We start from the raw sequence: 25,336 nt of genomic DNA, 5'->3' as shown, positions 1-25,336 counted from the left end.
CATCAACCTCCAAAGCACTGTCTCTGTTCTCCATCTTTTTCCATGTCCTGTTTATTGCTCTATGATCGATCCTTCTCTACATGCATAATCTCTTTCTTCTATCATGATGATAATGATAAGGTCTTATTTAACGAACATAGTCAGCCTCTTCGGTCTTAACACTTCTTCCATAGAGTCACCTGCTATCATCATTACCCTAGCATTGCCAGGGATCTATTCATTTATTCACCTGGGTCAAGTAGTACATGGTGGGCAAAACATCTCAACAAAAGGTGAACACATCTGTCAGGATTCGAACTCAAGACCCTCATCCATAGCCGCATCCACCACCCCCGGGTTACCACCTTATATAGTCCCACCCTCCTTCTCCGATGAGAAAACGGTTTACAGAGCGATGTCTCGTCGACAGTACAAACCAACATGAACAGAAGACTTGATACGAAGGATAACGCCACCGGTAATCCGTCCTTACGAAGTTCGCAAGTTACGTTTGTGTCCTACATCAAAATGTGAATGACCCCATTAGTGGAATCATTGACAACCTTGTATTACGCAGTGTCAATGACATTTTGAGGTGAAGGTTCAGATGTGGAGTGGATGATATCAAAGTGTGTGTGCTTGTCCGTGTTGAGGTGGATTTTGCATGATAATGACCCTCGAAGGAAAGACCACTTGGCGCGGTAGGGCTACTTGACTCAATTAGTGGCTGTTTCCGTCCAATTGACTACAAATTCTGTCGGCGTATCGAACGGACAGGTTGGAGACCTCTTCCCCTTGACTTGCCCCTTGGAAATGGGCGCTGATTGTGATGACACGCGCAGATGGCACGCTTCGCCAGCATACCATGTCTTGCTAACCCATCTGCCGAGTCGGAGGTAGCAGGAAGTTTGTGGTCGATGCCATCCGTCTTCTTTATGTATTTCGCCGATACAAGCTCTTACAGCTGGTTAGACGATTTTCCCGAGTGTTCTTTAATGCTCTTCCCGTTTACCAAGTCTCTCTGTCTTTCTCTCTTCGTGTAGTCGAAAATGAAAACCATGGCAAAAATCACTTAATCCCTGGTCTTTCTTACTTTCTTTATGTGTGTGTGTGTTTGTTTTATTTTGGGATGGAAGAGGGTTCATCATGACGCACGTGGAACGCACACGGACGTTGGCGTTCCATCATATCTAATTTATTTTTTAAGGTGGCCTCAAGGGTTAATATTGAAACGGAACATCTCTACCGTCTACTCCTAGTGAAGAAATTTCACCTATCTCGTTTCTGAGCCTACACAATATAGGCCTACCTTATCCCATGGATCTTCATGCTCCAGGCATTTACATTATCCCTTCTAGATACACACCAAAGTCCATCTTGGTTTATTTGTAATCATGTTTGTATTTGTACAAGTATCCTCTCTTTCTCTATTGTGAGGTTTCATAATTGAGAATTAGGTTAAATCAACGCAGTGTCCACCTCTGTGATTTTGTCTCGGAGGATTAATATACAGTACGACCATTGTTTAGTAAATTATCCATGTTGCTGTGGACTTCTTAATTTCTTTGATGATAGTGATATTGTTTTTATTATCAATTCATTATTCTTAGAATTGATTGTTATCATTATCATTATTTCCATTGTAATTAGTTATTGTTACTACTTCATTCTCTATACTTCACTGTTTCGTCTATGTCTTGGTCTCCTTTAGTTGGCATCGGGTAGCATTTCGGGTCAGCGGCGACCAAGTGACACTCACAATCAACTGCATGAACCCACAGAAGCAGACGATCAAGAGGTCGGTCGGTCCTTCCAACATCGATCTCGACGGCCTTCTCATCTTTGGGAACAGCATCAGCGGAACACACTTTGAAGTAAGTGGGGCATTCCGATTTGCTACTCTTGTGTGAGTGTGTATGTGTGTGTGGGTGGGTGTTTATCTGTGCCATTGCGTGATACTGTGCTTGTGTATGAGATAGTAGGCCCTATTAATAAGTGCGTTAGATTGTGCGTGTTTGGGTGCGTGTGGTGGCGTTTGTTTGGAAATGTCCGTAACTTTCGTTTTATACCTACTCTTTCTACCACTTCATGAATACGTAGTTCAGAACAGGAAGGAGTCTCACCACAAAACTAACAAAAATTTCTTCATGAAGTCGAAGATGGAGCAAAAAATTATTTGTATTAACATTTTCAGGTTTTGACAGGAAGACAGAGATCGGTCCTCATTTTGTTGGTGCTTGTTGGTAGCATATTTCTTTCCGATGTGAAACACTGTCACATATTCAGATCTTTGTTCGATTCCTGCTTGTTCGCAAGCTCCTTTCTTGTTCTGCCTTTGCTTTGACGCCAGAAGTTAGCCAGACAGTTTTACATAGTACCTCCGAAACAAAAACAAGAAAACAAAAAACAATGTGCTTATTGAAAAAGCCTGCAAGACGCTTTGGTTGTCCATGTCTTTTGGACAGATACTGGACTCTTGATAGGGATTAATTAAAGAAACTTTTCACCGCCATGAAAATCATCATTACTGCAGAAATGGGTACACCGAAAAAAAAAGTATACCCTGTTCTCCCAGCACCGTCGAAGAATAGAAGAGAGAGAGAGAGACATACACACATGCAATGAGAGACAGACAGACAGACAAACGACCAGTTGGGCAGACATACAGATAGAGAAACAAATATAGGTAGAGAAAACAGGAGGATGTTAGAAAGATAGAGAAGACGAACAAACAGAGCGATCATTGGATAACAGGGCTTTCAAAGGTCTGAGGAACTGATCAATGGGATAGGGAGAATTTCGTTGTCAAAGTTCCGAGTTAGACGCGGCCGGGTGGAGATTTACTGGTAGGTGGAAGGACGTCAACTAGACACATTCAGACATGAGAGATATTACACTCACTCTGTTTGGAGAGATAATGGTCTCTCATTCTTGAATCACGAGGAAGTCAAGAGATCATACCAGCCTGCTCAACTGACATCAATCAATGACCTCGGCTTCAAGCTGTGGAAAGCTACAGCAGAAGGTCTCAAGTGGCTCCACCGTAAAAAAAAAAAGAAAAAAATAAATGCGAGAGGTTTTGTCTGGGTCACCGCGCCTCAAGGATCTTCCATGGACAAATTTGGGAGTTGTGGTACAAGCGTGCCACCGTTTGCATCTGTAGGGAAAAGACGTTACCATGCATATTTTTAAAATGCACCGCACATCTCGAAGGTAGTTTGCGAGGAGAAATGTATCCCCCTCTACCTCCAGCCAGCTATCACCAGCCGATTGCGTGCAGATTAAACCATGGTTGGCATGGAAACCCTGCCGTTGTGGACGCCGCAGTCCATGGCGTGTATGTACGTGCTAGTCTGGTCACTGTCGCTTGATCCTCTTGCAAATAAGGATAGTGATAGTGGTCCTTACGTATGCATTTATTTTCATGAATATGTCTGCAGTGGGGCATTATGGGATGCCATGACTGCGATGTGGTTACATCAAAATATCTAGTATTTATAAAGTGGGAAAGTGAGGAATGTAGAGAGTAGTGCAAAATAGAAACAATAGAAAGAATCATGAATACTTGGACAGACCGAACTACGCAACTGAATATACTGTTTATAACCTGGATAGAGAGGAGTGAAGATGGAGACAGACAGATAGATTAATAGGAAGAGGACAGACAGAAGAGTGTGTGTGTGTGTGAGAGAGAGAGAGAGAGAGAGAGTGTGTGTGTGTGTGTGTGTGTGAGAAATAAAGTAGAAACAACAATTGAAGATCGTTTTCATTGTTACGATGTTTTTATCCGCTACCAAGAAACAGATGGTCACTGTAACTGTATACGTTTCGTGCGGAACAGACGAAGGAAAGTGCGGAACAGACGGAGGAAAAGTAGAGAAAGAAGAAAACATGAAGAAGAAAGAAACAACAAGGAGTGCACAGACGTCTCTGGTCGTATCTGAAATAGTCATGCAGGCAGATGTAACAGCAGAAGCATGCATCCAGACGCTATTGGAGGAGATTTAGGGCAGACCCCTGCCTACCCAAAGTCGGTTCACAGGATTGATTTAATACGAGTATAGGCTGGCTTATAAAATATGCATTGATGCTCTGATATGATGGAAAGACGAATATTCATTTGAAGAAAATGTGTGTCAGTTCGTAGTTTTACGTTTTTCACTCAAACGCAACATGAGAAAAGCAGCGAACCCTTGATCGAGAGTCAACTTGCGAGATTCTGTCGGATTTCTGTAGTGGGATGCCGTCTCTCAGAACTGGATTTACGTGATATCTCTGTCTTTATATCTGTCTGTCTGTCTGTCTATCATTGTGTACCTCCGCCCTTGACAACGCCAGAAGCACACTCAGTAGTTCAAGGACTTTCTTGCTACCTGTCAGGCACATTCACGTAATAGGAAAGTACCTCTGCAAGTACCAAGTGCAGACTTGGCGATTTGTATCTACAAGCATGGATATTATGCCCATGCTACAAGACACTATTTAAAACATGTGAATAAAAGCAGTGTCAGTTATTTTCGCGCGCCAAGTATGTTACATGATGCGCACGTGTTGATCGTCCACCCCCTGGAGTTGAAATGGTCTTCTACCGGTCGTAGAACGAACAGGTGCTTTCCATCTACTGTAAAAGGGCGTAAGTGGAATTTTCGCGAAATCATTCTTCTCCACTATCTCCTGAACAGAATATTAACGAATGTTTTAAGGGAACAATTTTGTCAAGTTTGCTGTTTGGATCAACTAAATTTTCGCCCACTGTAACCCTGTCGTTGTTCATATTTTAGTCTCGTCTCTCCAACATGGAAACAAATTCCAGATGGCACTTGCGTCCTTCGTAGACTGGCTAAAGGAAAAAGCAGTGCAAGGCGGCTAGGTTGACCCGAAAAAAGTTCAGCCTCTTGAAATGTTTGCAGTTAGTGAACATTTGATAGCGCTCCTGGGACACACATTATGAGCTTAGGAGGTGACCCGTGATGGGAGAGACTATACAAGAAAATGGTATACAGCCCCCGACTCTTCCCTTTCCTTTTTGGTCTGGCCCCCTCTGGGTCCTCAGACAACCGAATCCACAGGAAATGTCTACTTTGGGGACAGGGCATCGACGTGGTCTTGAATGTAACAAATTTGGATCCACTGTAAATTACACTGTTTAATGATTTATATAAAGACAACTTTCAGGAAAATTAACTGCGACAAGAAACAAGAAAGCGGTCAATCAAAGATCGAGGAAAATATCACTTCGCAACGTCTTCCGCCGACCCACTTCCGCAAACAACATCTCGTTTTAACGTAGAAAAAAGGCGATTTTGTGTGATGAAAGATGCAATTACTTCTTCCTCGGGCCTGCTCGTTATTTTCATGATGAAATTCATATGAGTACGGGTTTTTTTTTTTTCGTTGTGGGGGACAGATTAGTTAATATAGTCGAGAGCAACACCTATGGATCAGTTGGAAATGCCAGACATGGTGCACTATTTCAGGTGTTTAAAAAGAAAAAAAAAGACGAAAAGAATAATGGAAGTATTTTTTTTTCAAGATGAACTACCTAGCATATTTATGATTTTACAAAGACTCATTACATCACAGACGACGTGTTCGTTTCCACATACCGTGAATTATCAGCTTGAATATAAAATATTTGCAGAAATACGTAGACTGTGATTTCTATGACAGTAAACGGAGTAGTTATCTACTTATGTCACGAAGGGTAATTTAATGATTACAAACCTCTCAACGTTTAAGCTGCGTTCACATAGAAGTATACTAGGGAGCTTTAGATTTTAGACGCGCGTACGTTCAAAGGGAAAAAAAACATGGTCTGAGCGTGCGCAGTAACTTGACGTGCGCTACTGCGCACGCTCAGACCATGTTTTTTCCGCTTTGAACGTCCGCGCGTCTAAATTCTAAAGCTCTCTACTATTCGGGTATTCGGTGCGCGTTTTCGAGGGCACGCGAATAGCTTGAATCGAACGGTAGGATTTCCTAACACCGGTTCACATAAGAGGGCACTATTCGGAAATGCCGAATAGCATAGAATAGTATAGCATAGTGGGAATCGCGCTTGTTCGATTTTCGAGCAGCGTATACCATCTTTCGTTTATGAAATGAAGAAAATTTTGGTCTGGATTTGCCCTTTAGCAAAAATAAGCATGTAGACTGACATTCTGACGCGGTTTAAAAATTGTTATTGCTGGGATGATTGTGTAGGAAAAAGAAGTAGGGAGTTGATAGTGCGGGTGATGGTGTACTGGGTCGACTTGACGGCGCATAGCGAATAGCGAATAGCGAATAACGAATAGCGAATACCGTATACCGAATACCGTATACGTCTATGTGAACGCAGCCTTATGCAACAACTTAAACGCATATATAAGGTGGGTGTTTGGAGGTGGTTGTACGTGTAGTTAGGTGTGCTAACATAAGGACAGGCTATACCACTATGGGAGTGGGAAGGAGAAATTATTTTCCAGGTATAACATTCCCACGGTGACTGGCCGTGAAACAAATGAGTTGGGTTATCGCCCTATAACCTCGCAGGACTGACTATTCTTGACAACCCCTTTGGTATGGATAGTACGTATTCGCACGCGAAAATCTACCAAAAAAAAAAAAAGAAGAAGAAGAGAAAAACACGCAAACAAACAAAACAACAAACAAAAAACCGAGCTGAAGTGGTGTGGTTATATTTCAAAATATTTTGGCAATATTGCTGTTTTGTAGGCTTCCTGTACCTTGTGTGGTTCGCTGTAATTAAGTAAGTTGGATACCACGCCATCACACTAGTCCATGGGCCAGGCCAGATATTGGTACCATCTGAGGTGGCAAAACCTTTTTGGTGTCATTTTGTTTGTCGGGCATAGATATGCTTATCAAGCTATGATAGCATTTCCAAATGAGTAGCTTAGTCATAGTAAATTAATTTTTAACCAATTTGGTCTCGTTGTTATATCCCTATACTTCTGAATCGAAACTAACCGCTACACAAAGAAGAGCACTGTCTTCTGTATGTTCCATAGAGCTGTAAAATGCAGCTCTATGGTATGTTCACAGGTGTTCTATTGTAAACGCGGTGCGCTTAGTCTTTATTCAAGGCAGCGAAGGGAATATCCAAAGGTTATGATGTCCACAGCGCTTAGTCTTTGTTCTAGACGGCGAAGGGAATATCCAAAGCTTATGATACAGTGTATATCCTTTTATCTAAAAACAACAACAATAAAAGCAATTCTTCGTGAATTTTACCGTATCTTTCAATTATTTATCATTTTCCGGCGAAAACGCTACGGTGAAAACGCTGATACCACGCCAATGTCGCTTCATGTCCCTCCAACAATATAAGATAATGCAAAAACAATGTACCGGTACACTACGATACATTCCATGAATGATATTGTAAATGAACAGAGTGATTTTTGTTTAAAACTGATGTATCTGTTGATAGGGTAGTATAAAAACAGTATAGATAATCCCTTTTATAAGGAAATTTAGATATGATAACCGTATATTGGTCTAGATAAAGACTAAGCGCACCGCGTGACAGCTGTGGACATCATAACCCTTTGGATATTCCCTTCGCTGCCTTGAATAAAGACAAAGCGCACCGCGATTACAACAGAACACCTGTGGACATACAGAAGGCAGTGCTCTTCTTTGTATAGCGGTTTAGTTTCGATTCAGAAGTATAGGGATATAAAAACGAGACCAAATTGGTTAAAAATTCATTTATTATGACTCATTTGGAAATGCTATCATAGCTTGATAAGCATATCTATGCCCGACAAACAAACTGACACCAAAAAGGTTGTGCCACCTCAGATGGTACCAACAACCCATTTTTCGGGTCTTGGCCCATGGACTAAAAAGGAAAGAAACAAGCTACAAATAAACGAAAACGCGCACACCACACCAGGGCCCTGTTGCATAAAACCCTTACCGCTGGACTTACCGCTCCTTTCTAGCGGTAAGTCTTCAAATTAGCGGTAAATATTATAATCCTTGATGCTGATTGGCTGTGACGCCTAATTTTGACGGTAGTTACCATTGAAATTCAACGGTAAGTTTTATGCAACGGGCCCCAGAGCTGCTGCTCTAGAGCTTTTATTTTTCTATCTTTGGGTCTCTGTAAGAAATCAAGGAAGTACCCCTTTAATTCAGCGTTGTTTTACTGAGCATTAAAGAAAGACACTACTTGCGTTTTCAGACTACTAAAGAGGAACTATATGTGGATAATGGCCTTGAACATTGCAATGGGGTCGGTAATCGCTGAATCGAGCTTCCCCCCAAAACAGCGTCATAACATACCTGTGGGATGGCTATGACATTAGCCTACATGGCAAGCCCACAAGGGAACTCTCAATTGCCGGCGCCAGTGTGATCCAGTTTGTGGGGCACCTGTGCACCATAAAAATGCGTAGGTCACCTTCGAAGGTGAAAACTCATCGACTGTTCAAGCAACCGCTCGTCAAAGCTACCAATCTATTGCGGTACGGCGTTCTGACATTGAAATAAAATCAGATGATAATATACATTGTAAGTACTGGTATATCTGTCGAAAAGCACATGAGTCGAAACGATCTATGCTGCGCTTGAATGGCCAGACTACATTTGACATTTAATTGCAAGAACGAATTGGCCACTTGGACAGTAAATGCACGATGGACGTAATCCTGCCACTTCAAATCATCGTAGCGGTCCTCAAAACACCAGCATCCTGATGGGTCTAGAATGTAGAGTCTGTCTCTTGCTCCCAAGACGGAATGACAACAGACGAACGGTTGAGAAATGGATCAGTTGAAATCATGAATACATTTCATAGTCACCTGCTTGTTTGTTTGTTTGTTTGTTTGTTTATTTGTTTGTTATGTATTTCATGTATTACATTGCTGAACCATTAATTATATAAAGTTGATTAAAGCACCTTCCTTGGGAAGTTGAAATGACTCGGTATTGGAGGTGGGTTTTTTTTTTTTCCTGAAGATTAATTGTGTTTTGCTTGGTCCATTCCTCCGCAGGGCCTCATCCAGCAAGCATTGATCATCCCCGATCCTTCCGCCGCCGCGGAGCAGTGCTTTGTTTACGACCCAGAATGTAGCCGACCGGCAAACACCTTCATCGAAGAACGACAGGTGAGAACGGGCCACTGTAAGAAGCCAGCAAAACTTTGGCTCAATGGTGCATGCAATGAGAGAGATTTTTTTTTTTTTTTTCACAGTCAATTTCTATGCCTGAATGACGGGAGAAAACAGCAGTGACGAACTGATCTTGATCGCCATGCAGGATTGGTTTGGCCTCAAAGTAGAAATCATCTTAATCATCGACTCTGTTGCGACTCCATATGGGTCTGCGGCCTTTCTACACAGGTTAAAATCTGTGGCAGGAGACAAGATTGGTGGCCGTTGGCAGAGTTAGATAAGTGACCGCTATACACAGGGTCTTTCCGGGGGGGGGGGGGGGGGATTTCAGTGGCCGATACCGTAGGTATAATCTGAGGCACTTTTGACTGTAGTTTGCCTTTTTAACCCTAAAAAGACTGGGCTATTTTGGTAGCTCGAAAGACTGGGGGGGGGGGGGCCTTTAGGCCCCCCCCCCCCCCTTAAGATCTCGGCCGTGGATCGCGTGATCGCCGCGAAATTTTGCACAATGGTAGTGTGCGATGTAATCTACAAGATCGTATATTCAAATTTTACAAAATAGTCTTCTTTTATATTATTTTGATTAATTATGCTAATTTATGCGAGAAATCAGACTCTTTGATCTAAATCAGTAAAGAAAGCTCCAAAAGTGCTCATTTTTGGTCTAATTATTCTTAGTGGCATTCTTAGCAAATGTACTTGAAAAAAAAATTCGGTATCAAAATTAATTTCTTATCTATTTTATTGTTTTATGAATTTCTTATGTATTTCTTTGTTTTTTCGACCTTTTGTTTTTGTTGTTTTTTTTAACAAAATTTGTGGCAGACACTTTTTGAAGCATAATACTCCTAAAACAAATAAATTTTAGCCATTGAGAGTAAAAATAAGCATATTTATATGAGCCATGTGAAAAAACTCAATTTGCATTGACTTTGTACACAAAATCACATTTTTGAGCCATTTTCGGCCTCACGTGCATGTACAAAAAGTTATGTAACTTCAGAACCGTACCCCCGGGCATCACAAATTTGGTGTCAAAATGTGCGGGAAACTCGAAAGAAAAAAGCCATAGAGCATCGCGGCGAGAGCATTGCGTGTTGCAGAGTAATCGCGCGAAATGTCGAGGGGGGGGGGGGCCTTTTAGGCCCCCCCCCCCCCCCGTCTTTTTAGGGTTAATAGTGACATGCACTTTGGCGGGTTGGGTGGTGAAGGGCGGGGGGGGGGGGATGAGGAAGTGATAACTCGAATGCACTCGATTCCTGTTTCCATCTTTCCTTAATGTAGGTATTCCTTTTCTCTGCTTGATTCAGTTACCTGAAAGGCGTGGGGAGCAAGTCAACGGACCGACGAACGTGTATTACGGCTCGGGAGACGGATTAGAATGGAGCTACGAGGCGTCCATCGATCCGGCAACCCTCAACGTGGTCGTGGCCGGTGAAAACGGACCAATCAGCGCAGTTGGTGAAGTGAGTTGTACAGAGAAAACGCGCACGCACGCACGCACGCACACAAAACCCTAACAAGTACTGCACGAATGGATGCATTGATAAGAAAGAAAAGAAAGTGAAATAGGGATGTGGAATCCGTTTCTCAGGAGCATAAAAAAGTGCTAACACTTATTATCCAAACTTGTGATATATTCGTGGAATATCTGACGTTGAAAACCTTGGGCCTATGTTTGATGATAATGATAATAACAAATGACGATGATTATGACGTTGATAATAATAAAGAAAAATAACAATTATGATACAGTCATACCAGGGCTAGATAGATTGTTGAGGACAGTTGATTGTTACAGCAGCATTAGTATAGCTATAATTCCCCAGTACTATTGGTGTTGATACCAGAGTATAGAATTGTGACTGAGAATCAAAAAAATGATACTTCACTTAGGTTTATACAGTGTATAACTGAAGCATGGAGAAGTCACGGGCAAAGCTGTTTTCAAATTTATCGTCAGTTTGGCACCTTGTGACAAGGTTTGGCATATAATAGGTGGGACGCGAATTATTTGCGATCACAAAACACACACACACACACACACACATACAAGCTGACAAAACTAACCAAGCAACAATAGTTAGTTTTAGCTAGTCGTAAAACTTCAGCATATGTAACAGTATGCTTGTGTTTTGTCGTTTGTGGAGTTATATTTACTGCGGTGGCCTCACTCGAGCGAGGGTCACTCGGCGGGGTTAGGTCGGGTCGTTGGAGGGGCTGGAGGGTTCGCCAAGAGACACCAAACTTTGTCGAAGTGAATTTTGTGATTCTTAACAGTTTAGATGTGTTTCATACAAGTATATAAAATTGTACGTAATCCCAGTTACACCAAGAAGGTACTAACATGCAGCGCTAAAGCTCCTTTTTCCTAGTTTGCTTTTGTGTGCTTTGTGTTGTGTTTTAGAGCTGTCAGATAATTCTGATGAGAATGTAAGATTTTATCCATGTTTGTCTCTGCGTGAGCGCTCTTTTAATTACAATGATAAGGTATGCTCTCATTTCATTTCATTTCATTTATCAAGTTGTCCACACATCAGTGTTGTACTTGCAATATGCATCCATGACAATGTGAAGTAACACATAAATTATAAGTTAAGTACATAAAAGACTATAATAACATCATCACTCAATGCAGAAGCAATGTCGGCGGCATGTTAAGTTCGGGAGCCGACACTGACCTTTGCAAGTTAAACATTTCAAAATGCTTCATTTTGCTTGGCATCGGACTATGTACCTGATTTGTTTCCATTCCTCCGTGAATTTGGATGTATTTGTCCTTTTCTTTATTTACTCACAGAGAGGAACGAAGGGATCGAAGGGAGAGAAAGGAGAAAGCCGAGTCGTAAGTTTTTTTTTTGTCTGTTTGTTTGATTGTCTGCTTGTTCCCCCTGTACCGATAAAATATAGATTGCAGTAATGGATGTACACCTTTCAGCTGCATTGAGTGTTAGTTGCGTTTAATGTCTCTTTTTGTGTCTGTGTCTGTGTCTGTGTCCGTGTCTTTGGATGGATGTCTGGGGATTCGTGTGCTGTTTTTTTTTACCTCGTTTTTAAATGATAGCAGACAAAGTTTTGAAATGGTTAACTTTTCCCTGAACATAAACAGAACTACCAAGTCCCTCTGGCTCTGCATTCCAAGGAACCCCGAAGAGTTCGATATCTACTCCCCGTGTCCTGAGGAGGGACTATAGAAACCGTCCTAACTTACGAATTACATCTCTCCATTAAGAGTCTTTTTTTTCCCTGGTTGCTCTTTGGAATGTCCTTGCTTATGATTTGTGAATGTTGTCAGTCCCACATAGAGATCCCATTTGTTATATCCCATTAGTTATTTGACTTAATCAGTAAGACATCTACGGCAATATTTGTTCATGGTTACATTGGTTATTTGCTATATTCTTTACTAACATGTCGATAGAGGGCAGCAATTATTTTCCCCATATTTGTTTTGTATCATATAAATTCGTTGCTCGTCTTTTGTAAACTTTTAATGTGCTAGTTGTGCTAATCTTCATGGCACGAACTTGATTTAAATGCTTCTCAGAAATATGTCTGCAAAACTCAACGCTGTGAGGAAGACGCCCTCTTAAATAGGCCACAGGTACCTACCCTGGTGTGCCTTTTTTTTTCCCGTCCCGAATATAATGTCCACATTCCATTACTATCTTGAAGATAGCATCTCGGGTCATCCGCTGTCAGAGGGAACCAACGCCTCCTCCTGGTTATGGAGGATCTTTCAAAGGGTATGAGAAGAGGAGGATATTCCGCTAGGTGATAAGGATTGTTTCAGTGTCTTTCAGTGCATTGCAGCTCTTTCCCCGAACATTAACGTTCGCATTCCATTGCTAAAATGTTGAAGCTAGCATCTTTGTGTCATCCATGGTCAGGGACCGACGCCTCCTCATGATAATACAGGACCACTGAAAAGAGTGCGTCAGAGGAGGACACCCTGTGTGGTGATGAGGATGTCTCGGCATCATTCGATATGAAAATATGAATCACAGTTGCATTATAACTCCACGAATGATACGTGATAATCTTACCCCGATGTTCTCTTTTATCCCCGTCTAAATCTAGGAGTACTACCCTGGACCTGTTGGACCTGCCGGACCACGTGTAAGTGTTACGTTGTCAGTCTTTTTGGCTTTTTATCACGGATATACAATACTACTACTAGGCGCACTTCGCATGTGTGGTTGAGTGCATTAGGCTGTATATAGGCGCTTCACCAACAAATCATGGGTTTGAATCCTACCCAGTGTCAACTTGAATGAACCAGTTCTATTATTTACTAGGCAAGTACATGTCCTGGCAGTGTCGAGGTTATGACAGCGGCAGGGTACTATAGAAACGAAGTAGATGCTATACTTGGTAAATTAAGCAATATACCATCATTGCACTTTGTATTATGGGACTTTCTCTTCCGTGTCCCTTTCTTTGTAGGTAGAAAATGTACCTCATTGAGCGAAATGAAACACAATGTGGATTGTGTTAGAATAACTCATCACTACCATATTGAATCGTCGACGAAATAGAGACGTTTCTGGTACTAAATGTTTGATTTCGCTCTCAGCTGGGTTTGATGCTGCTTATGGACTTGACGAGTTGCCCCGTGATTTGTTTCGGGAATGATTAATCCCCCGGCCTCATGGAAAGAAGGGAAGGGGAACGATAATTTATATGATGACAAATAACTGCTCTGTGACTAATTGAGTGAATGAATACCTATTGTTCCAGCGGTGCAGGGAGGTGAGCCTTTCGTCTCAATCTCCCTGGGAGGTGCCAGATATGATTTACTACAAGTATACAAAGCTGCTACAACAAGATGCTACCAGGGTGGTGGAAAGAGACTACCCCTCTGATGTACCATCACAAGATCTGTAGACTGTTCGTGTCTTGATAGGACAAAATACCATGACAATATACAAGATCTTCGAATTACCCAAACCTATCAATAGGCATGTTAAATAATTTGTATCTCCTTGCTTGCTCCAATGAAATCTCCTTGAGCTTGATGTGTAGATGTTTGTTGGCAGCCCTGTCCATAGATTTTATGTGTAAAGCTTTAAACCTGTATCTAGAACATGAATTGCTTTTTTTTTCCTTCCTAATTTTTTTTTCCTCCTCCGTGGTTATCTTACAGGGATACCCTGGACCTCAAGGGCCGGAAGGATCCAGGGGACCACCGGGGGAGAAGGGAGAACGGGTGAGTGTCTTCACGGTGGTATCATAGGGACATAAATACGTAGTTAATTACTAGTTTTGAGAACGCTCGTTCAAACTTTTTTTTTTTCTTTTTTTTTCTTTTTTTTTTTAGGGGGAGGATTAATTCGTTAGGACTGATTTCAATCTTTAAAAGTAAGAGTTATTTTTTATATTTTGACACCTAGAATTTGATGAAAAGTTTTATATTCAAGAGAAGTTGCAGCAATCATGTCTGTATATTTTTTTCCCTTTTTTAAGTCTAGACTTACCTTGGTATGAGTCAAATCTCAAAATGTAAAAAGAGCAATCAAAGCGAGCACACGAGCAACACATCTCTTTGCTGCGACGTTAGATAGAAACACAGCCGCTTAAACTGAAAACCTGATCTAGGAAATATAACTTTTTTATGTATTGATCATTTCAAGCCATGCCATGAAGGTAAATAAAAAGTACAATATGAATAAATTGAAACAGATAATGTATAGCGCTCGAATGATTAATAGAATTGACGCTTTGCTTGGTTCCCATGTCAGGGCAGCCCGGGGCGGGACGGAGCGGACGGTGTCGCTGGATTAAGAGGACCTCCGGGCCCTAGCTTCATCATTCCGGTGAGAATCATTTCATCTCATTTCATTTCATTTCATTTCATTTATTTTCCATCATTCAAAAAAAAAAATGCAAATTAACATATAAACATGTAAAAAGGAGGAAAAAATCCCAATGATGATACCAAATGTTGATTATTTCCATCAGTCAAGAAAAAATAAAAAGAAACATAAACATGTAACAAGCAAAACGAAACAATGATGACACCAAATGTTGATACCACACAAATCATTACAAATTACGCAATTAGATAGCTGACAGTAAAATATCGATATTGATAGATCTATCGATATTCAATTGATCAATAGAATAGCTGACAATAAGCTGATAAAAAGAAAAAAAAACATATGGGGACATTTCTCTTCTTTGTAAACATTATTGTCCTCTTTGATATCATTGCTTTGCCCTCTCAGAATGGATTGCTATTAATATTTTTTGTATTTTTTTTTTTTGTTAAATAGAATGTTATTTGTGGAATTGAGAAGTTTTCATTATGGCATCATAGATTTTCGATGTATTCCTTGCATCTAACACACACCAGTTTAGTCCATTTCAGACATATTTGTCCTCTATATCATCATCGTTATTTTGCATATACTCAGAATAGATAACATTCAAATCTTGTAATGCACTATTGATTCGATGGGGTGCTGTTCGTTATTCCGAAGGTTCATTATTCCGAAGGTTCGTTAATCCGACACACGCAAATTCCCTATACCTAGAGATTCGTTAATCCGAAAATGAAAAAGGGTTCGTTAATCCGAACATTTGTGGCGTCATTCCGAAGGTTCATTATTCCGAAGATTCGTTGATCCGAAAATGAAATTCGGAACAACGAACCTTCGTATAACGAATCTTTGGACTAAAGAGCCTTCGGAATAACGAACCTTCGGAATAACGAGCTGTAACCGATTCGATGTGGTATATAACACAATCAAGATTTCCATAATACGCAGAAATACTGGGCATCGATTCTAATATGAATTACAAACTTGTCACCCTAAATTTGTGGGCAACATAGTAATAGTATCAGTACGTTGCGCATAACCATGTGAATTATAAGCACAAAATAACAATGTATCATTTGAACAGCTTTGTGAATTCATGAGTAGGTCGCTGGTAGCTTTTGTCTTCTAGGCAGTATAATGGAATAAGCCCAGGTTACACATTAAACCGTATTTGAAAGGCATGCAGGCTTCGAGCTTGGACACAATTTGGGTACGACTTTTGCCACATCAATTAATTTCGAGACACGAATATTCATAGGAACTCTGCGGTGTCCAACGAGACCTCGGTTATGTAATGTCTTTCCGTTTGGAAGAGTATCTTGTTGAATTTTGATCGTCGCCTGCCTTGAGCGGTATATAATTATTATGATCAAATTGATGCCAGTCTCCGATTATGACTTTAGCACTCGCTTGGACTATTTATCGGCAGCTCAGACTCTACTGAAAAACATTATGGTAAATAAAGCTGTTATTTGTTGAATAAAAGAATTGTTTACAATAATGATGTGAGCTAAAAATGATGTTTTTAGTATAAAGAATGTATTCATTTTACATAAGAAGATATTTTTACGTGAGGAATAAATGACGTACTTTCAAGATCATAAAATCAGCTTGGCTGACACATTCGGTCCGAACTTCGAGGTTTAAAAATGTATTTTCGTTGTTATGTTAATTGAACTGAATGAAAGGGAATGAAGAGGAAATATAAGACAAGGAAATCAGTATGCCTGTGAAAGTATGGGCAAATATATTGCGAAAAAAATGTGAACAATCTTGTTGACGACAAGATTGATTTTTTTTTTATTTGTACCCAAAGTAATGTTACGTACACTCGTTTGTGCCATATATCCATCGTAGTGCGTATGACGGCATGCGTAGTGTGTTGGCATTTCGAGTTATTTCTCTGAAATTAAAATTTGTGCTCGTCCACATGAACAAGAACAAATATGAATTTGCATAGTTTCTCGCATAGCAGTTTCCACACTGCCAGAAGATATGTCTTTAAGCGTTCATATTCCGAATCGTCGAAATGGTGGCCCAGTACTGTGCTTGAACGTCGGCCAACAAGAGATTGTAGGTTCAGCCAAATCAAGAGAAAACAGACGGAAGAAGTCAGAGGGACAGGTTACATAATAGTCACACTTTGGAAGACGATGAGAGACAACTGACTAATGCGAGGAAGGGAGGCTACGGATTTTATGTAACCTTTCCGCGTTTGTCTACCCCCCCCCCCCACCCCCCTCCCCGATCCACCAGCAAGCGGTGATGTCAGCTATGACGGATGCTGCGTCTTCAAGCAAGGGTCCAGGCAGTCAGGCCAATTTGGCAGCCATTAGACAGGTGCTGGAGGAGCAAAGGGTAAGTTTTTTTTTACCCCTCTCTTCCTTCTCCCGTTGCTCTCTGCCCGTCCATCTCCATCTGAATTTATCACCTTGTCTCTCTACCTAGAATATACCTAGAATGTCTCTGTTTATCTACCTAGATATCAATCTATCAACTATCTATTTATCTATCTATCTATCTATCTATCTATCTATCTATCTATCTATCTATCTATCTATCTATTTTACTATATCTACCTATCTACCAATCAATCAATCAATCAATCAATCAATCAATCAATCAATCAATCAATCAATCTATCTATCTATCTATCTATCTATCTATCTATCTATCTACTATATACCTATCTATCTATCTATCTATCTATTTATCTATCTATATATATCTCTACCTATCTACGTACCAATCAATCAATCAATCAATCAATCAATCAATCAATCAATCAATCTGTCTATCTATCTATCTATCTACCTTTCTATTTATCTCTCTTCATATTTAGCGACAAACCGATCTATCCATCTATCTATCTGCTATATACCTATCTATCTATTTGTTATCTATCTATCTATCATCTATCTATCTATCTCTCTTTGTCATGTACTCCTTGTATTTCTGTGTTTCATTCTCTCCAACTGTTGATCTCTCCGTCGTTGTCATTATCTCTCTTTTTTTTTGAAAACTAATACACCCTGACTTTGTAAATCTCTGATGTGAAATTTCACAGTGGAACTTAAAAAAATCTACACGATAGCCATCAATTTGCGTTTTTCAGCGATTGTGTATTTTGTTTCATTTTTCATTTAAAGTGTGTTTTGTTTTCTCTGGTTATTATTGTTCCTAGATTGCCATGAGAGGGGAACGTGGCCCGCCCGGTCGTGAGGGTAGCATGGGTCCCTTGGTAAGTAAAGAATATCATAATAATCTTGTTGCAACTGGGATGGCATTTAGCGGGGACAGTGGTGATGTCGACGGGTTTTTTTTTCCCAATGATGAGATTATGTTGTTATTTTATATTATGGCAGCAGAGCTTACAAAATTGTGATTTCAGATGTAGAATTGTGTCTGTTATTGGGACACCTGTTGCTGTTGTTTTTTTCCTAACCATAGAAAAAGAATTGATGATGTCTGATGTTTTCTCCGGATTTGAAACGATGTCTTTTTTTCTTTTTTTTTTTCTTTTTCTGCACGGACAACGGTGTTTCAATTTGCTATTAGTTAAACTCAACTGGTCGTTTTGGTATGCCCAATATTGTTAAAGTTTGCTCAGTCCCTGAACGACTGCTCTTGGGATGAGACTCCCATGCGAAGGTGAGTGCTGAACGCGAGCTTGGCTTTTGAATATTGAAATTGCTCAGTTTTCTTAAACATTTTTTTTCTTTGATATCCTGTCCAGGGTCCACCCGGTCCCGATGGACCAAAAGGAGATCCCGGTAGTCCCGGAGACTTTGGTCCCCGTGGTCCCCCGGGAACTCCAGGTCAACCCGGACGCCGTGGCAAACGGGTAAGTTTATGAAAAAATGGGGAAAATCATTTCCAACAACACTACTAAAACAAACACCACGCACAACACCCCCCCCCCCCAAAAAAAAAAAAAAAAAACACACACACACACAAGAAAAAACCCAAACAAAACAAAAACAAAAACAAAGACAACAACTACAACAAACAGACAAACAAAAAATTAACAAACACGACACCCATATTATCTGTTAAGTTGCAGATATCTCGTAATCACAACTTGCAATACATCACATCGTATGTGTTCTTATTGGTCTCCTCGCCTCTCTATACTCGCCAGTTTACTTCTAGACTGGCTTAAACAGTCAGGATTAGGCACATACACGAGGAACGCCAAAGTGATTCACCACGTCCTATCTTGGAGAAAAGATAAGCTGGAATGTAATATATCCAAGCAAACATATGAAATGTTTAAAGGCATATATTTTTATAAATGTCTATACATAATATGAAAATATCCAAGCAAGTCAGATATTGCATGGAATGAATGCCAAATTACGAGACGATCGTTACGGCATGCATTGCCGAATATTCCTGTCGTCTGTCGCGGACCATTGGGTTCATCTCACTCAAGACTTCTAATTTTAGAACGTCACAGACACACTATTTTGTGCAATAATTGTCAGCGAGAATGGTAGAGTTAATGAAGTTCCGGCTCCCGCGTAGAATTTCAACAACATTGCCTCCGTTACTAAGAAAGAGGAGAAGTACGACGTAAAACCTTAAACATGGCGGAATAAGGTTTAAGAACAGAGCCCGAATTTCTCCTTGTCAAAAGCCCTATCCAAGTTGCTGTTATTATCCATCTTCCCTCCCCATTCCAACGTAAGGGCAGTGCACGAGTGGGTATAAAAGTCGGGACTCTGAATGAATGCTTGTTGCGTTCATCCGCTGGATGTGGCCAAGATAATTTAACCATCTGTTTTCTGCATGGCCCACCTTCAGAAATAGGTCAGTAGCAGTGCTGGGGTGATAATATCGAGTTACCTTGTGGTGGGAAAAGAAGACTTACACAGAAGAGGCTGTATACTTGATTGTCAACATCGCATTATGATTACTATGATAACCTGTGGTCGCGAAATGATGGTAACTACTTCAGTCACTAAACATTGATTGCCGATGAGAAAGTGCAATGACCCGCTGATTTTTTGTTTTTCGTATGTCTACAGGGACGTCCAGGAAGCGACGGCCTACGAGGCCCAGGGGGTCTCGGTGGCGACAAGGGAGACCGCGGGTTCGACGGGCTTCCGGGCCTTCCCGGGCCGAAGGGGGCACTGGTACGTATATATGGTATGGCAGATACTCTCCGAATATCCCCGTTGTCTGGATCATCATGTAATGAAACACGCATAGACTTTTTAAAAAACCCTCCATACCCCCTTTGTAGTGATTGCCAAAGGAGTGACCAGAGGGTCATTACGTGTGATGAATCAAACCAACAGCTCTTTGTTCACGATGGTCAGTGCTAACAACAAAGACCTCTTGAAAGAAGACTACGCACACAACTGCATGATAATATATTCCCCTCAAAGAAAAGTGTCTCATCAGTCCAATTGCAGAGTAGATGCCGCATATGCCACTCTGTTGCTTTATCCCACTTTTTTTTTTGAAAAACTTCATCATTGTTGAAAGTCGAATTTCATGCCTGCTTCATCCAACTCTTGTTAACGTGAGTGATTAGAAACTGAAAGGCACTTAGTTTCACGTAAAAAGTTGATCTGAACACATTAGTAGGGAGAACGTTTGATTGAAGTTTACAACGAGTGAAATGATTTCCACCAGCTATGAGAATAACACAATGTCCCAAAATTAAAGGTTTGCAGTTGTTTTGCCTCCACTGCAATTAGTACATTGCGTATAATGATCGTTGTCACGCCTGACATTTTTTTAAAACAGTTTATAGGATTTCACTTTATTAACCCTAACTAGGCCGGGGGGGGGGGGCCTCCGAGGCCCCCCCCCCTCGACGTTCCGCGCGATGTATCGCTAACGCGAAAAGCTATCGCCGCGACGTTTCGTGACTTTTTTCTTTCGAGTCTCCCGCATCTTTTGACACCAAATTTGCATTACCCGGGCGCGCGGTTCCGAAGTTACGCATAAATATGTACGTGCATGTCAGACCAAAAATTGCTCAAAAACGTGAATTTGTGTACAATTTCAATGCAAACTGTGCTTACAGGCAAATTTCATAAAAGCATGATTATTTTGAAGTTTTATGGATTAAAATCAATTAATAACATATTTTCTTGTTCGGAACAATGTCACGGACAAGTTTCATCGAAAAAACAATGAAAAACATAAAGTCGAAAAAACAAGGAAATACATAAGAAATTCAAAAAACAATAAAATACTTCAGAAATTCTTTTCTGATGGCGTAATTTTTTCTCTTATATTTGCTCAGGACACTGAAAAGAATATTTCCACAAAAAATGTGCCCATTTTGAGCTTTATTTAGTGATTTATACCGAATTGTCTGATTTCATGCATCATTACGCATAAATTAGCATGATTTAGCATAAATGATAATTTCTTTAAAATTCAACTTCATGGTACTTTAGATTACATCATAGGCAACGTGTGTGCCAATTTTCGTCGCGATCGCGCGGTCGACGGCCGAGATCTGGAGGGGGGGCCTGGGAGGCCCCCCCCCCCGGCTCTATGATCTACCTAAATAGCCCGGCCTAGTTAGGGTTAAAGAGCAGCAACACTTCGTTTGGAGCTATAGGTCTGTTTCTCATTGTCGAGTGTGTTGTTACGCGGATGGGGCGAGTGTAATGTATCGTCATAACTGTGATGTATAACGTAACGTTAGTCCAAATTTTTTGAACGAGTCCTTTCATCATGTTTCTGGTACCTGTTCTCGTTGCTCTATAGGGTAGACCAGGAGACCAAGGTCTTCAGGGAGACGCCGGACCAAAGGGACGAGAGGTAAGACATCGCCCTTCTCACTAGTAGCCTCTCGGCTGAATCCAGAATACGGTGATTATCAATTTTCATTAAGGTATTGACAACTGTACATACGTTTTGTGCATGATTTTTCTTTTCTCCACCTTTATTTCCCTATCGAGAACCAAAAGGAAGCATGCTAAGGTGTATTATTCAAGACTTAGCTTTCGTTTATTTGAACCACTGAAGCAAGCGGATTGGACAAATGTTGACATTAATTGACGCCCCACTTTAACCACGTGCAAAATACGTATTTAATACAAAATTAAGTATCTCTTCGTTTAATCTTAACATTAGAATATGGGAGCCAACCCATCTAGTTTTGGAATGAATTTCATCCAGTGAAATGAATCTCACACACGGGTAGCACCCTCAATACTCTTCTTGGATCCTCCCTGAGCTTTGACCAGTGTGTTGATCTTGACAGACGTGATATTTCGATGGCTATATCTGTTTTTTGTTCCGTCCACAATCAGGGAGAAGAAGGACCGTACGGAGATCCCGGTCCATCAGGGCCTCCGGGTCCACGGGGATCACCAGGGCTGAGAGGTTCATCAGGACCTCAGGGTATACCGGTAAGTTCAGAAGTCGGGATCACGCCTTTGCAAGCTGCCAAGCATGTTTCTTTTTCAAACTGATCTGGTTTGGACCAGAAATATCAGTGTGTCTTATGTCACCAGTTCCTCCAGATGGAATTTGAATGGGACATGTTTTCTTGGCTAAGTATTGCTGTTTCGTAAAGAAAACACAAACAAACAAACTAAAAAAAAAAACAAGTGAGACTTCAATTTCACAAACGACTTAGTGTTATCAGGGGATCGCTACTTTGTTGAGAGAAAAACTCTGTATTACTTTTTTTAATTTGTATATGTGAATATGTGACATACCTTATCCGATTCAAATATCATTTTTTTTTTAAATTTATATATTTGCATGTTTTACACTTCACATCAAACTAACATGAAATTAGGGTTGCTTTTCCACTTTAAAAAATTGACCCTCGTCATAAGTGTACATTGTCTACGGGAAATGTTCCATTTACTGAATTTCAATTACACGTAAGAATTATTAGTAACATACTAGTATGAGATGGAATTATTCTGTTAGACATATACGTGATCACACAAGTCTCACATCACCTTTAGTCGTTAAAACGGGATGATACTAGGTGTGCCCACGAATAGGCCACATAATTGATGCAGAAGCTGACGTAATTATGACGTAATGATGACGTCTGTCTTTCAATCTAGGGAATCGAGGGCGAGCCCGGGAATCCTGGTCCTAAGGGACCTGTCGGTCTACCAGGTGTCCCAGGAGGTCCTGGTCCAGCTGGCAAGTCTGGTCCGGCGGTGAGTTCACTCCACAAACTACTGTAGTCCAGGACTTGCAAAGCTAGACCAAGTCCAGGTCTACTAAGTCTTCCTGATTCTGCAGGATGATCCCTGAAATATCAAGCATTTCGTCACGTAAATGATGAAAGGATACAAAAATCTTCCTGATTTGGAGCAATTCTTTATCGCAGGTCTACTGAGTGTCCCTCATTCTGCAGGAGGCCCTCTGAAAACATTTACTCTTCGTGTGTATGTGGATAAGAGAATTCATAAGTCTCCAGATCCAGATTCTTTTTCTTTCTTTTTTTCCTTTTTCCCCCCATTGAGATGCACGTAGACACGAGTATCTATACCATATTGGTCTTTTTAATCCCTTCAATTTTAATTTGTGAATGTTAGCAGCCCTACAAACATTCCTGATAGTTATTTGAGAGACTCCCTGGACAATTACATGTACTCCTTATGTTCTTTTGAGAGAATTATAATCTATACATTATGTAAATAAGGTACAATAAAAGTGCTTAGTTTTGACCTTACGTCAATACGAAGGAATGATCAAAAAATGAATGACGATTAAGAAACATATGAAGATAACAGCATCTGAAAGAGCATCAAAATAACAAAGCAAAAACAAAAACGCATCCAGAGCCAGTGGTAAAATTTGTAAACAACACTGACTCACATGTATTACTCACATATAAACTCTGTATAACAAATGTTAATTATTGATGTTTTGCTTTCGGTTCACACCATACCTTTCTTTCTTTCTTCTTTTCTCTCCAGGGGGCAATGGGCCCACAGGGATCAAATGGTCCTCCTGGTGTCCAGGGGCCCATCGGCAAGCCAGGAGTTCCGGGAATTCCAGGGTCTGATGGACCACCGGTGAGTTGAATTTCCCGCGCAGCGCAATTTTGTACTTACCTATGAAAAAGTTTAGGCAGAGTGCCCATTCAGTTGACTTGCCTGGGGGGTAAGTGGGTTTATGATAGTCTGCTATCGTGTATCGTGTCCCTTGTTTCCCTAATTCCGTGATAGTGTTAGGTTGGTGAAAGTATGAGAAATGAATTTTTTCTCTGCTTTTCCTAACCATTCTTTATATCTTGGACATAGAAAGATGGGAGGGAGTTTTGGTCATTGAAAGTACTTCTTAATGCCTCCGCCCGAAGGGTGCCGAAGGCATTATTTTTATACTTGTAGTATTGTCCTTAATGATATTCGCGGGGGAAAGAAGCGATGTATTATAGGAGGCAGATTATTGACCATCAATCTAAAGTTGTGAACAGCACAAAAGGCCTAAATGAATTTTGATATAATCAATACCATGCAATATTAAATATTGATTAAAAAAAATTGTTTATATGCTTAACAGTATTAAATTGTTATCTTTGTGTTCGTCGTCCAAAAAGGCACTGAAACTACACACACACACACACACACACACACACACACACACACACACACAAAACTGATTATCTGGTAGCAAGTGTAGTACCATGTATCAAAGTATCCAGGTTGAACATGAAATGAAGACTCTGTACAATGACTATTTTATTGATTTCTTTGGTGTCGATGGGATTGCGTTAACTTAGGTCTACGTGTTTTTCGTTTTGTTTTTGTGTGTTTTTTTTCCTCTGGAGGCATTTTTCACCTGTTTGTGGGAACTCTTGCTATCTTTGAATGCCAGTGTAGTGACCACACCAGAAAGTTTAGTGACTTTTGCAAATCCGGAAGGAAGCCCCCCCCCCCCCCCCCCCCCCAAAAAAAAAAAAAAAAAAAAAAAATTAAAAAAATTAATAATAATAATAAAACAGAATAAGATAAATAAATTAATTAATTAATTAATGTAGCAGATAGTTTCAACACACTGAATTTGAAAAGTAAAAAGTAATTCGGAGTTGTAGGAATATGGAATCTTAAGTCAGTGGAACCGCATGATTTTAGTCTTTGGTAGTCAAATCTGTCTGATTTATTAATTACTGAGTGCTATCAAAGCATCAGGACACAATATTTTACATTTGAACCCCCCCTTTTTTTTTTCCTCCAGGGCCACCCAGGACAAGATGGACAAGCCGGTCCCAAAGGGAACATGGTAAGATTATCTTTTATGTCATGTGAAAAACTCTGGTTATTATGTGTGAATATCAATATTTACTGTACATACATGATATATTCATGCACACATATCATGTAGATATATAATATTTATAAGCTTTTGTGCATGCGTGTATGTATGGATATAGCCTTTTGTCAAGGTCCTCTCTCTGCTTGGTGG

General features: G+C 40.5%; 1 protein-coding gene across 2 annotated transcripts in view; it reads left to right on the top strand.

Moving 5' to 3' along the window:
* The window catches only part of LOC140240977 (uncharacterized), a 142,902-nt gene that overhangs the window by 69,504 nt on the left and 48,062 nt on the right, over positions 1-25,336 (top strand). For both annotated transcript variants that reach the window (XM_072320752.1, XM_072320751.1), the window contains exons 4-19: positions 1,691-1,853; positions 8,985-9,098; positions 10,415-10,570; positions 11,905-11,949; positions 13,185-13,223; positions 14,251-14,313; positions 14,846-14,920; positions 17,183-17,284; positions 18,111-18,167; positions 18,663-18,770; positions 19,957-20,064; positions 21,662-21,715; positions 22,210-22,308; positions 22,984-23,082; positions 23,848-23,946; positions 25,109-25,153. In XM_072320752.1, the coding sequence (XP_072176853.1) occupies positions 1,691-1,853; positions 8,985-9,098; positions 10,415-10,570; positions 11,905-11,949; positions 13,185-13,223; positions 14,251-14,313; positions 14,846-14,920; positions 17,183-17,284; positions 18,111-18,167; positions 18,663-18,770; positions 19,957-20,064; positions 21,662-21,715; positions 22,210-22,308; positions 22,984-23,082; positions 23,848-23,946; positions 25,109-25,153 (1,426 nt within the window). The remainder of the gene's footprint in view (positions 1-1,690; positions 1,854-8,984; positions 9,099-10,414; positions 10,571-11,904; positions 11,950-13,184; positions 13,224-14,250; positions 14,314-14,845; positions 14,921-17,182; positions 17,285-18,110; positions 18,168-18,662; positions 18,771-19,956; positions 20,065-21,661; positions 21,716-22,209; positions 22,309-22,983; positions 23,083-23,847; positions 23,947-25,108; positions 25,154-25,336) is intronic.

The sequence above is a fragment of the Diadema setosum genome, chromosome 17 (assembly GCF_964275005.1).
Source record: "Diadema setosum chromosome 17, eeDiaSeto1, whole genome shotgun sequence".
NCBI classification, from domain to species: domain Eukaryota; kingdom Metazoa; phylum Echinodermata; class Echinoidea; order Diadematoida; family Diadematidae; genus Diadema; species Diadema setosum.
This window is presented reverse-complemented; position numbering and strand designations above follow the sequence as displayed.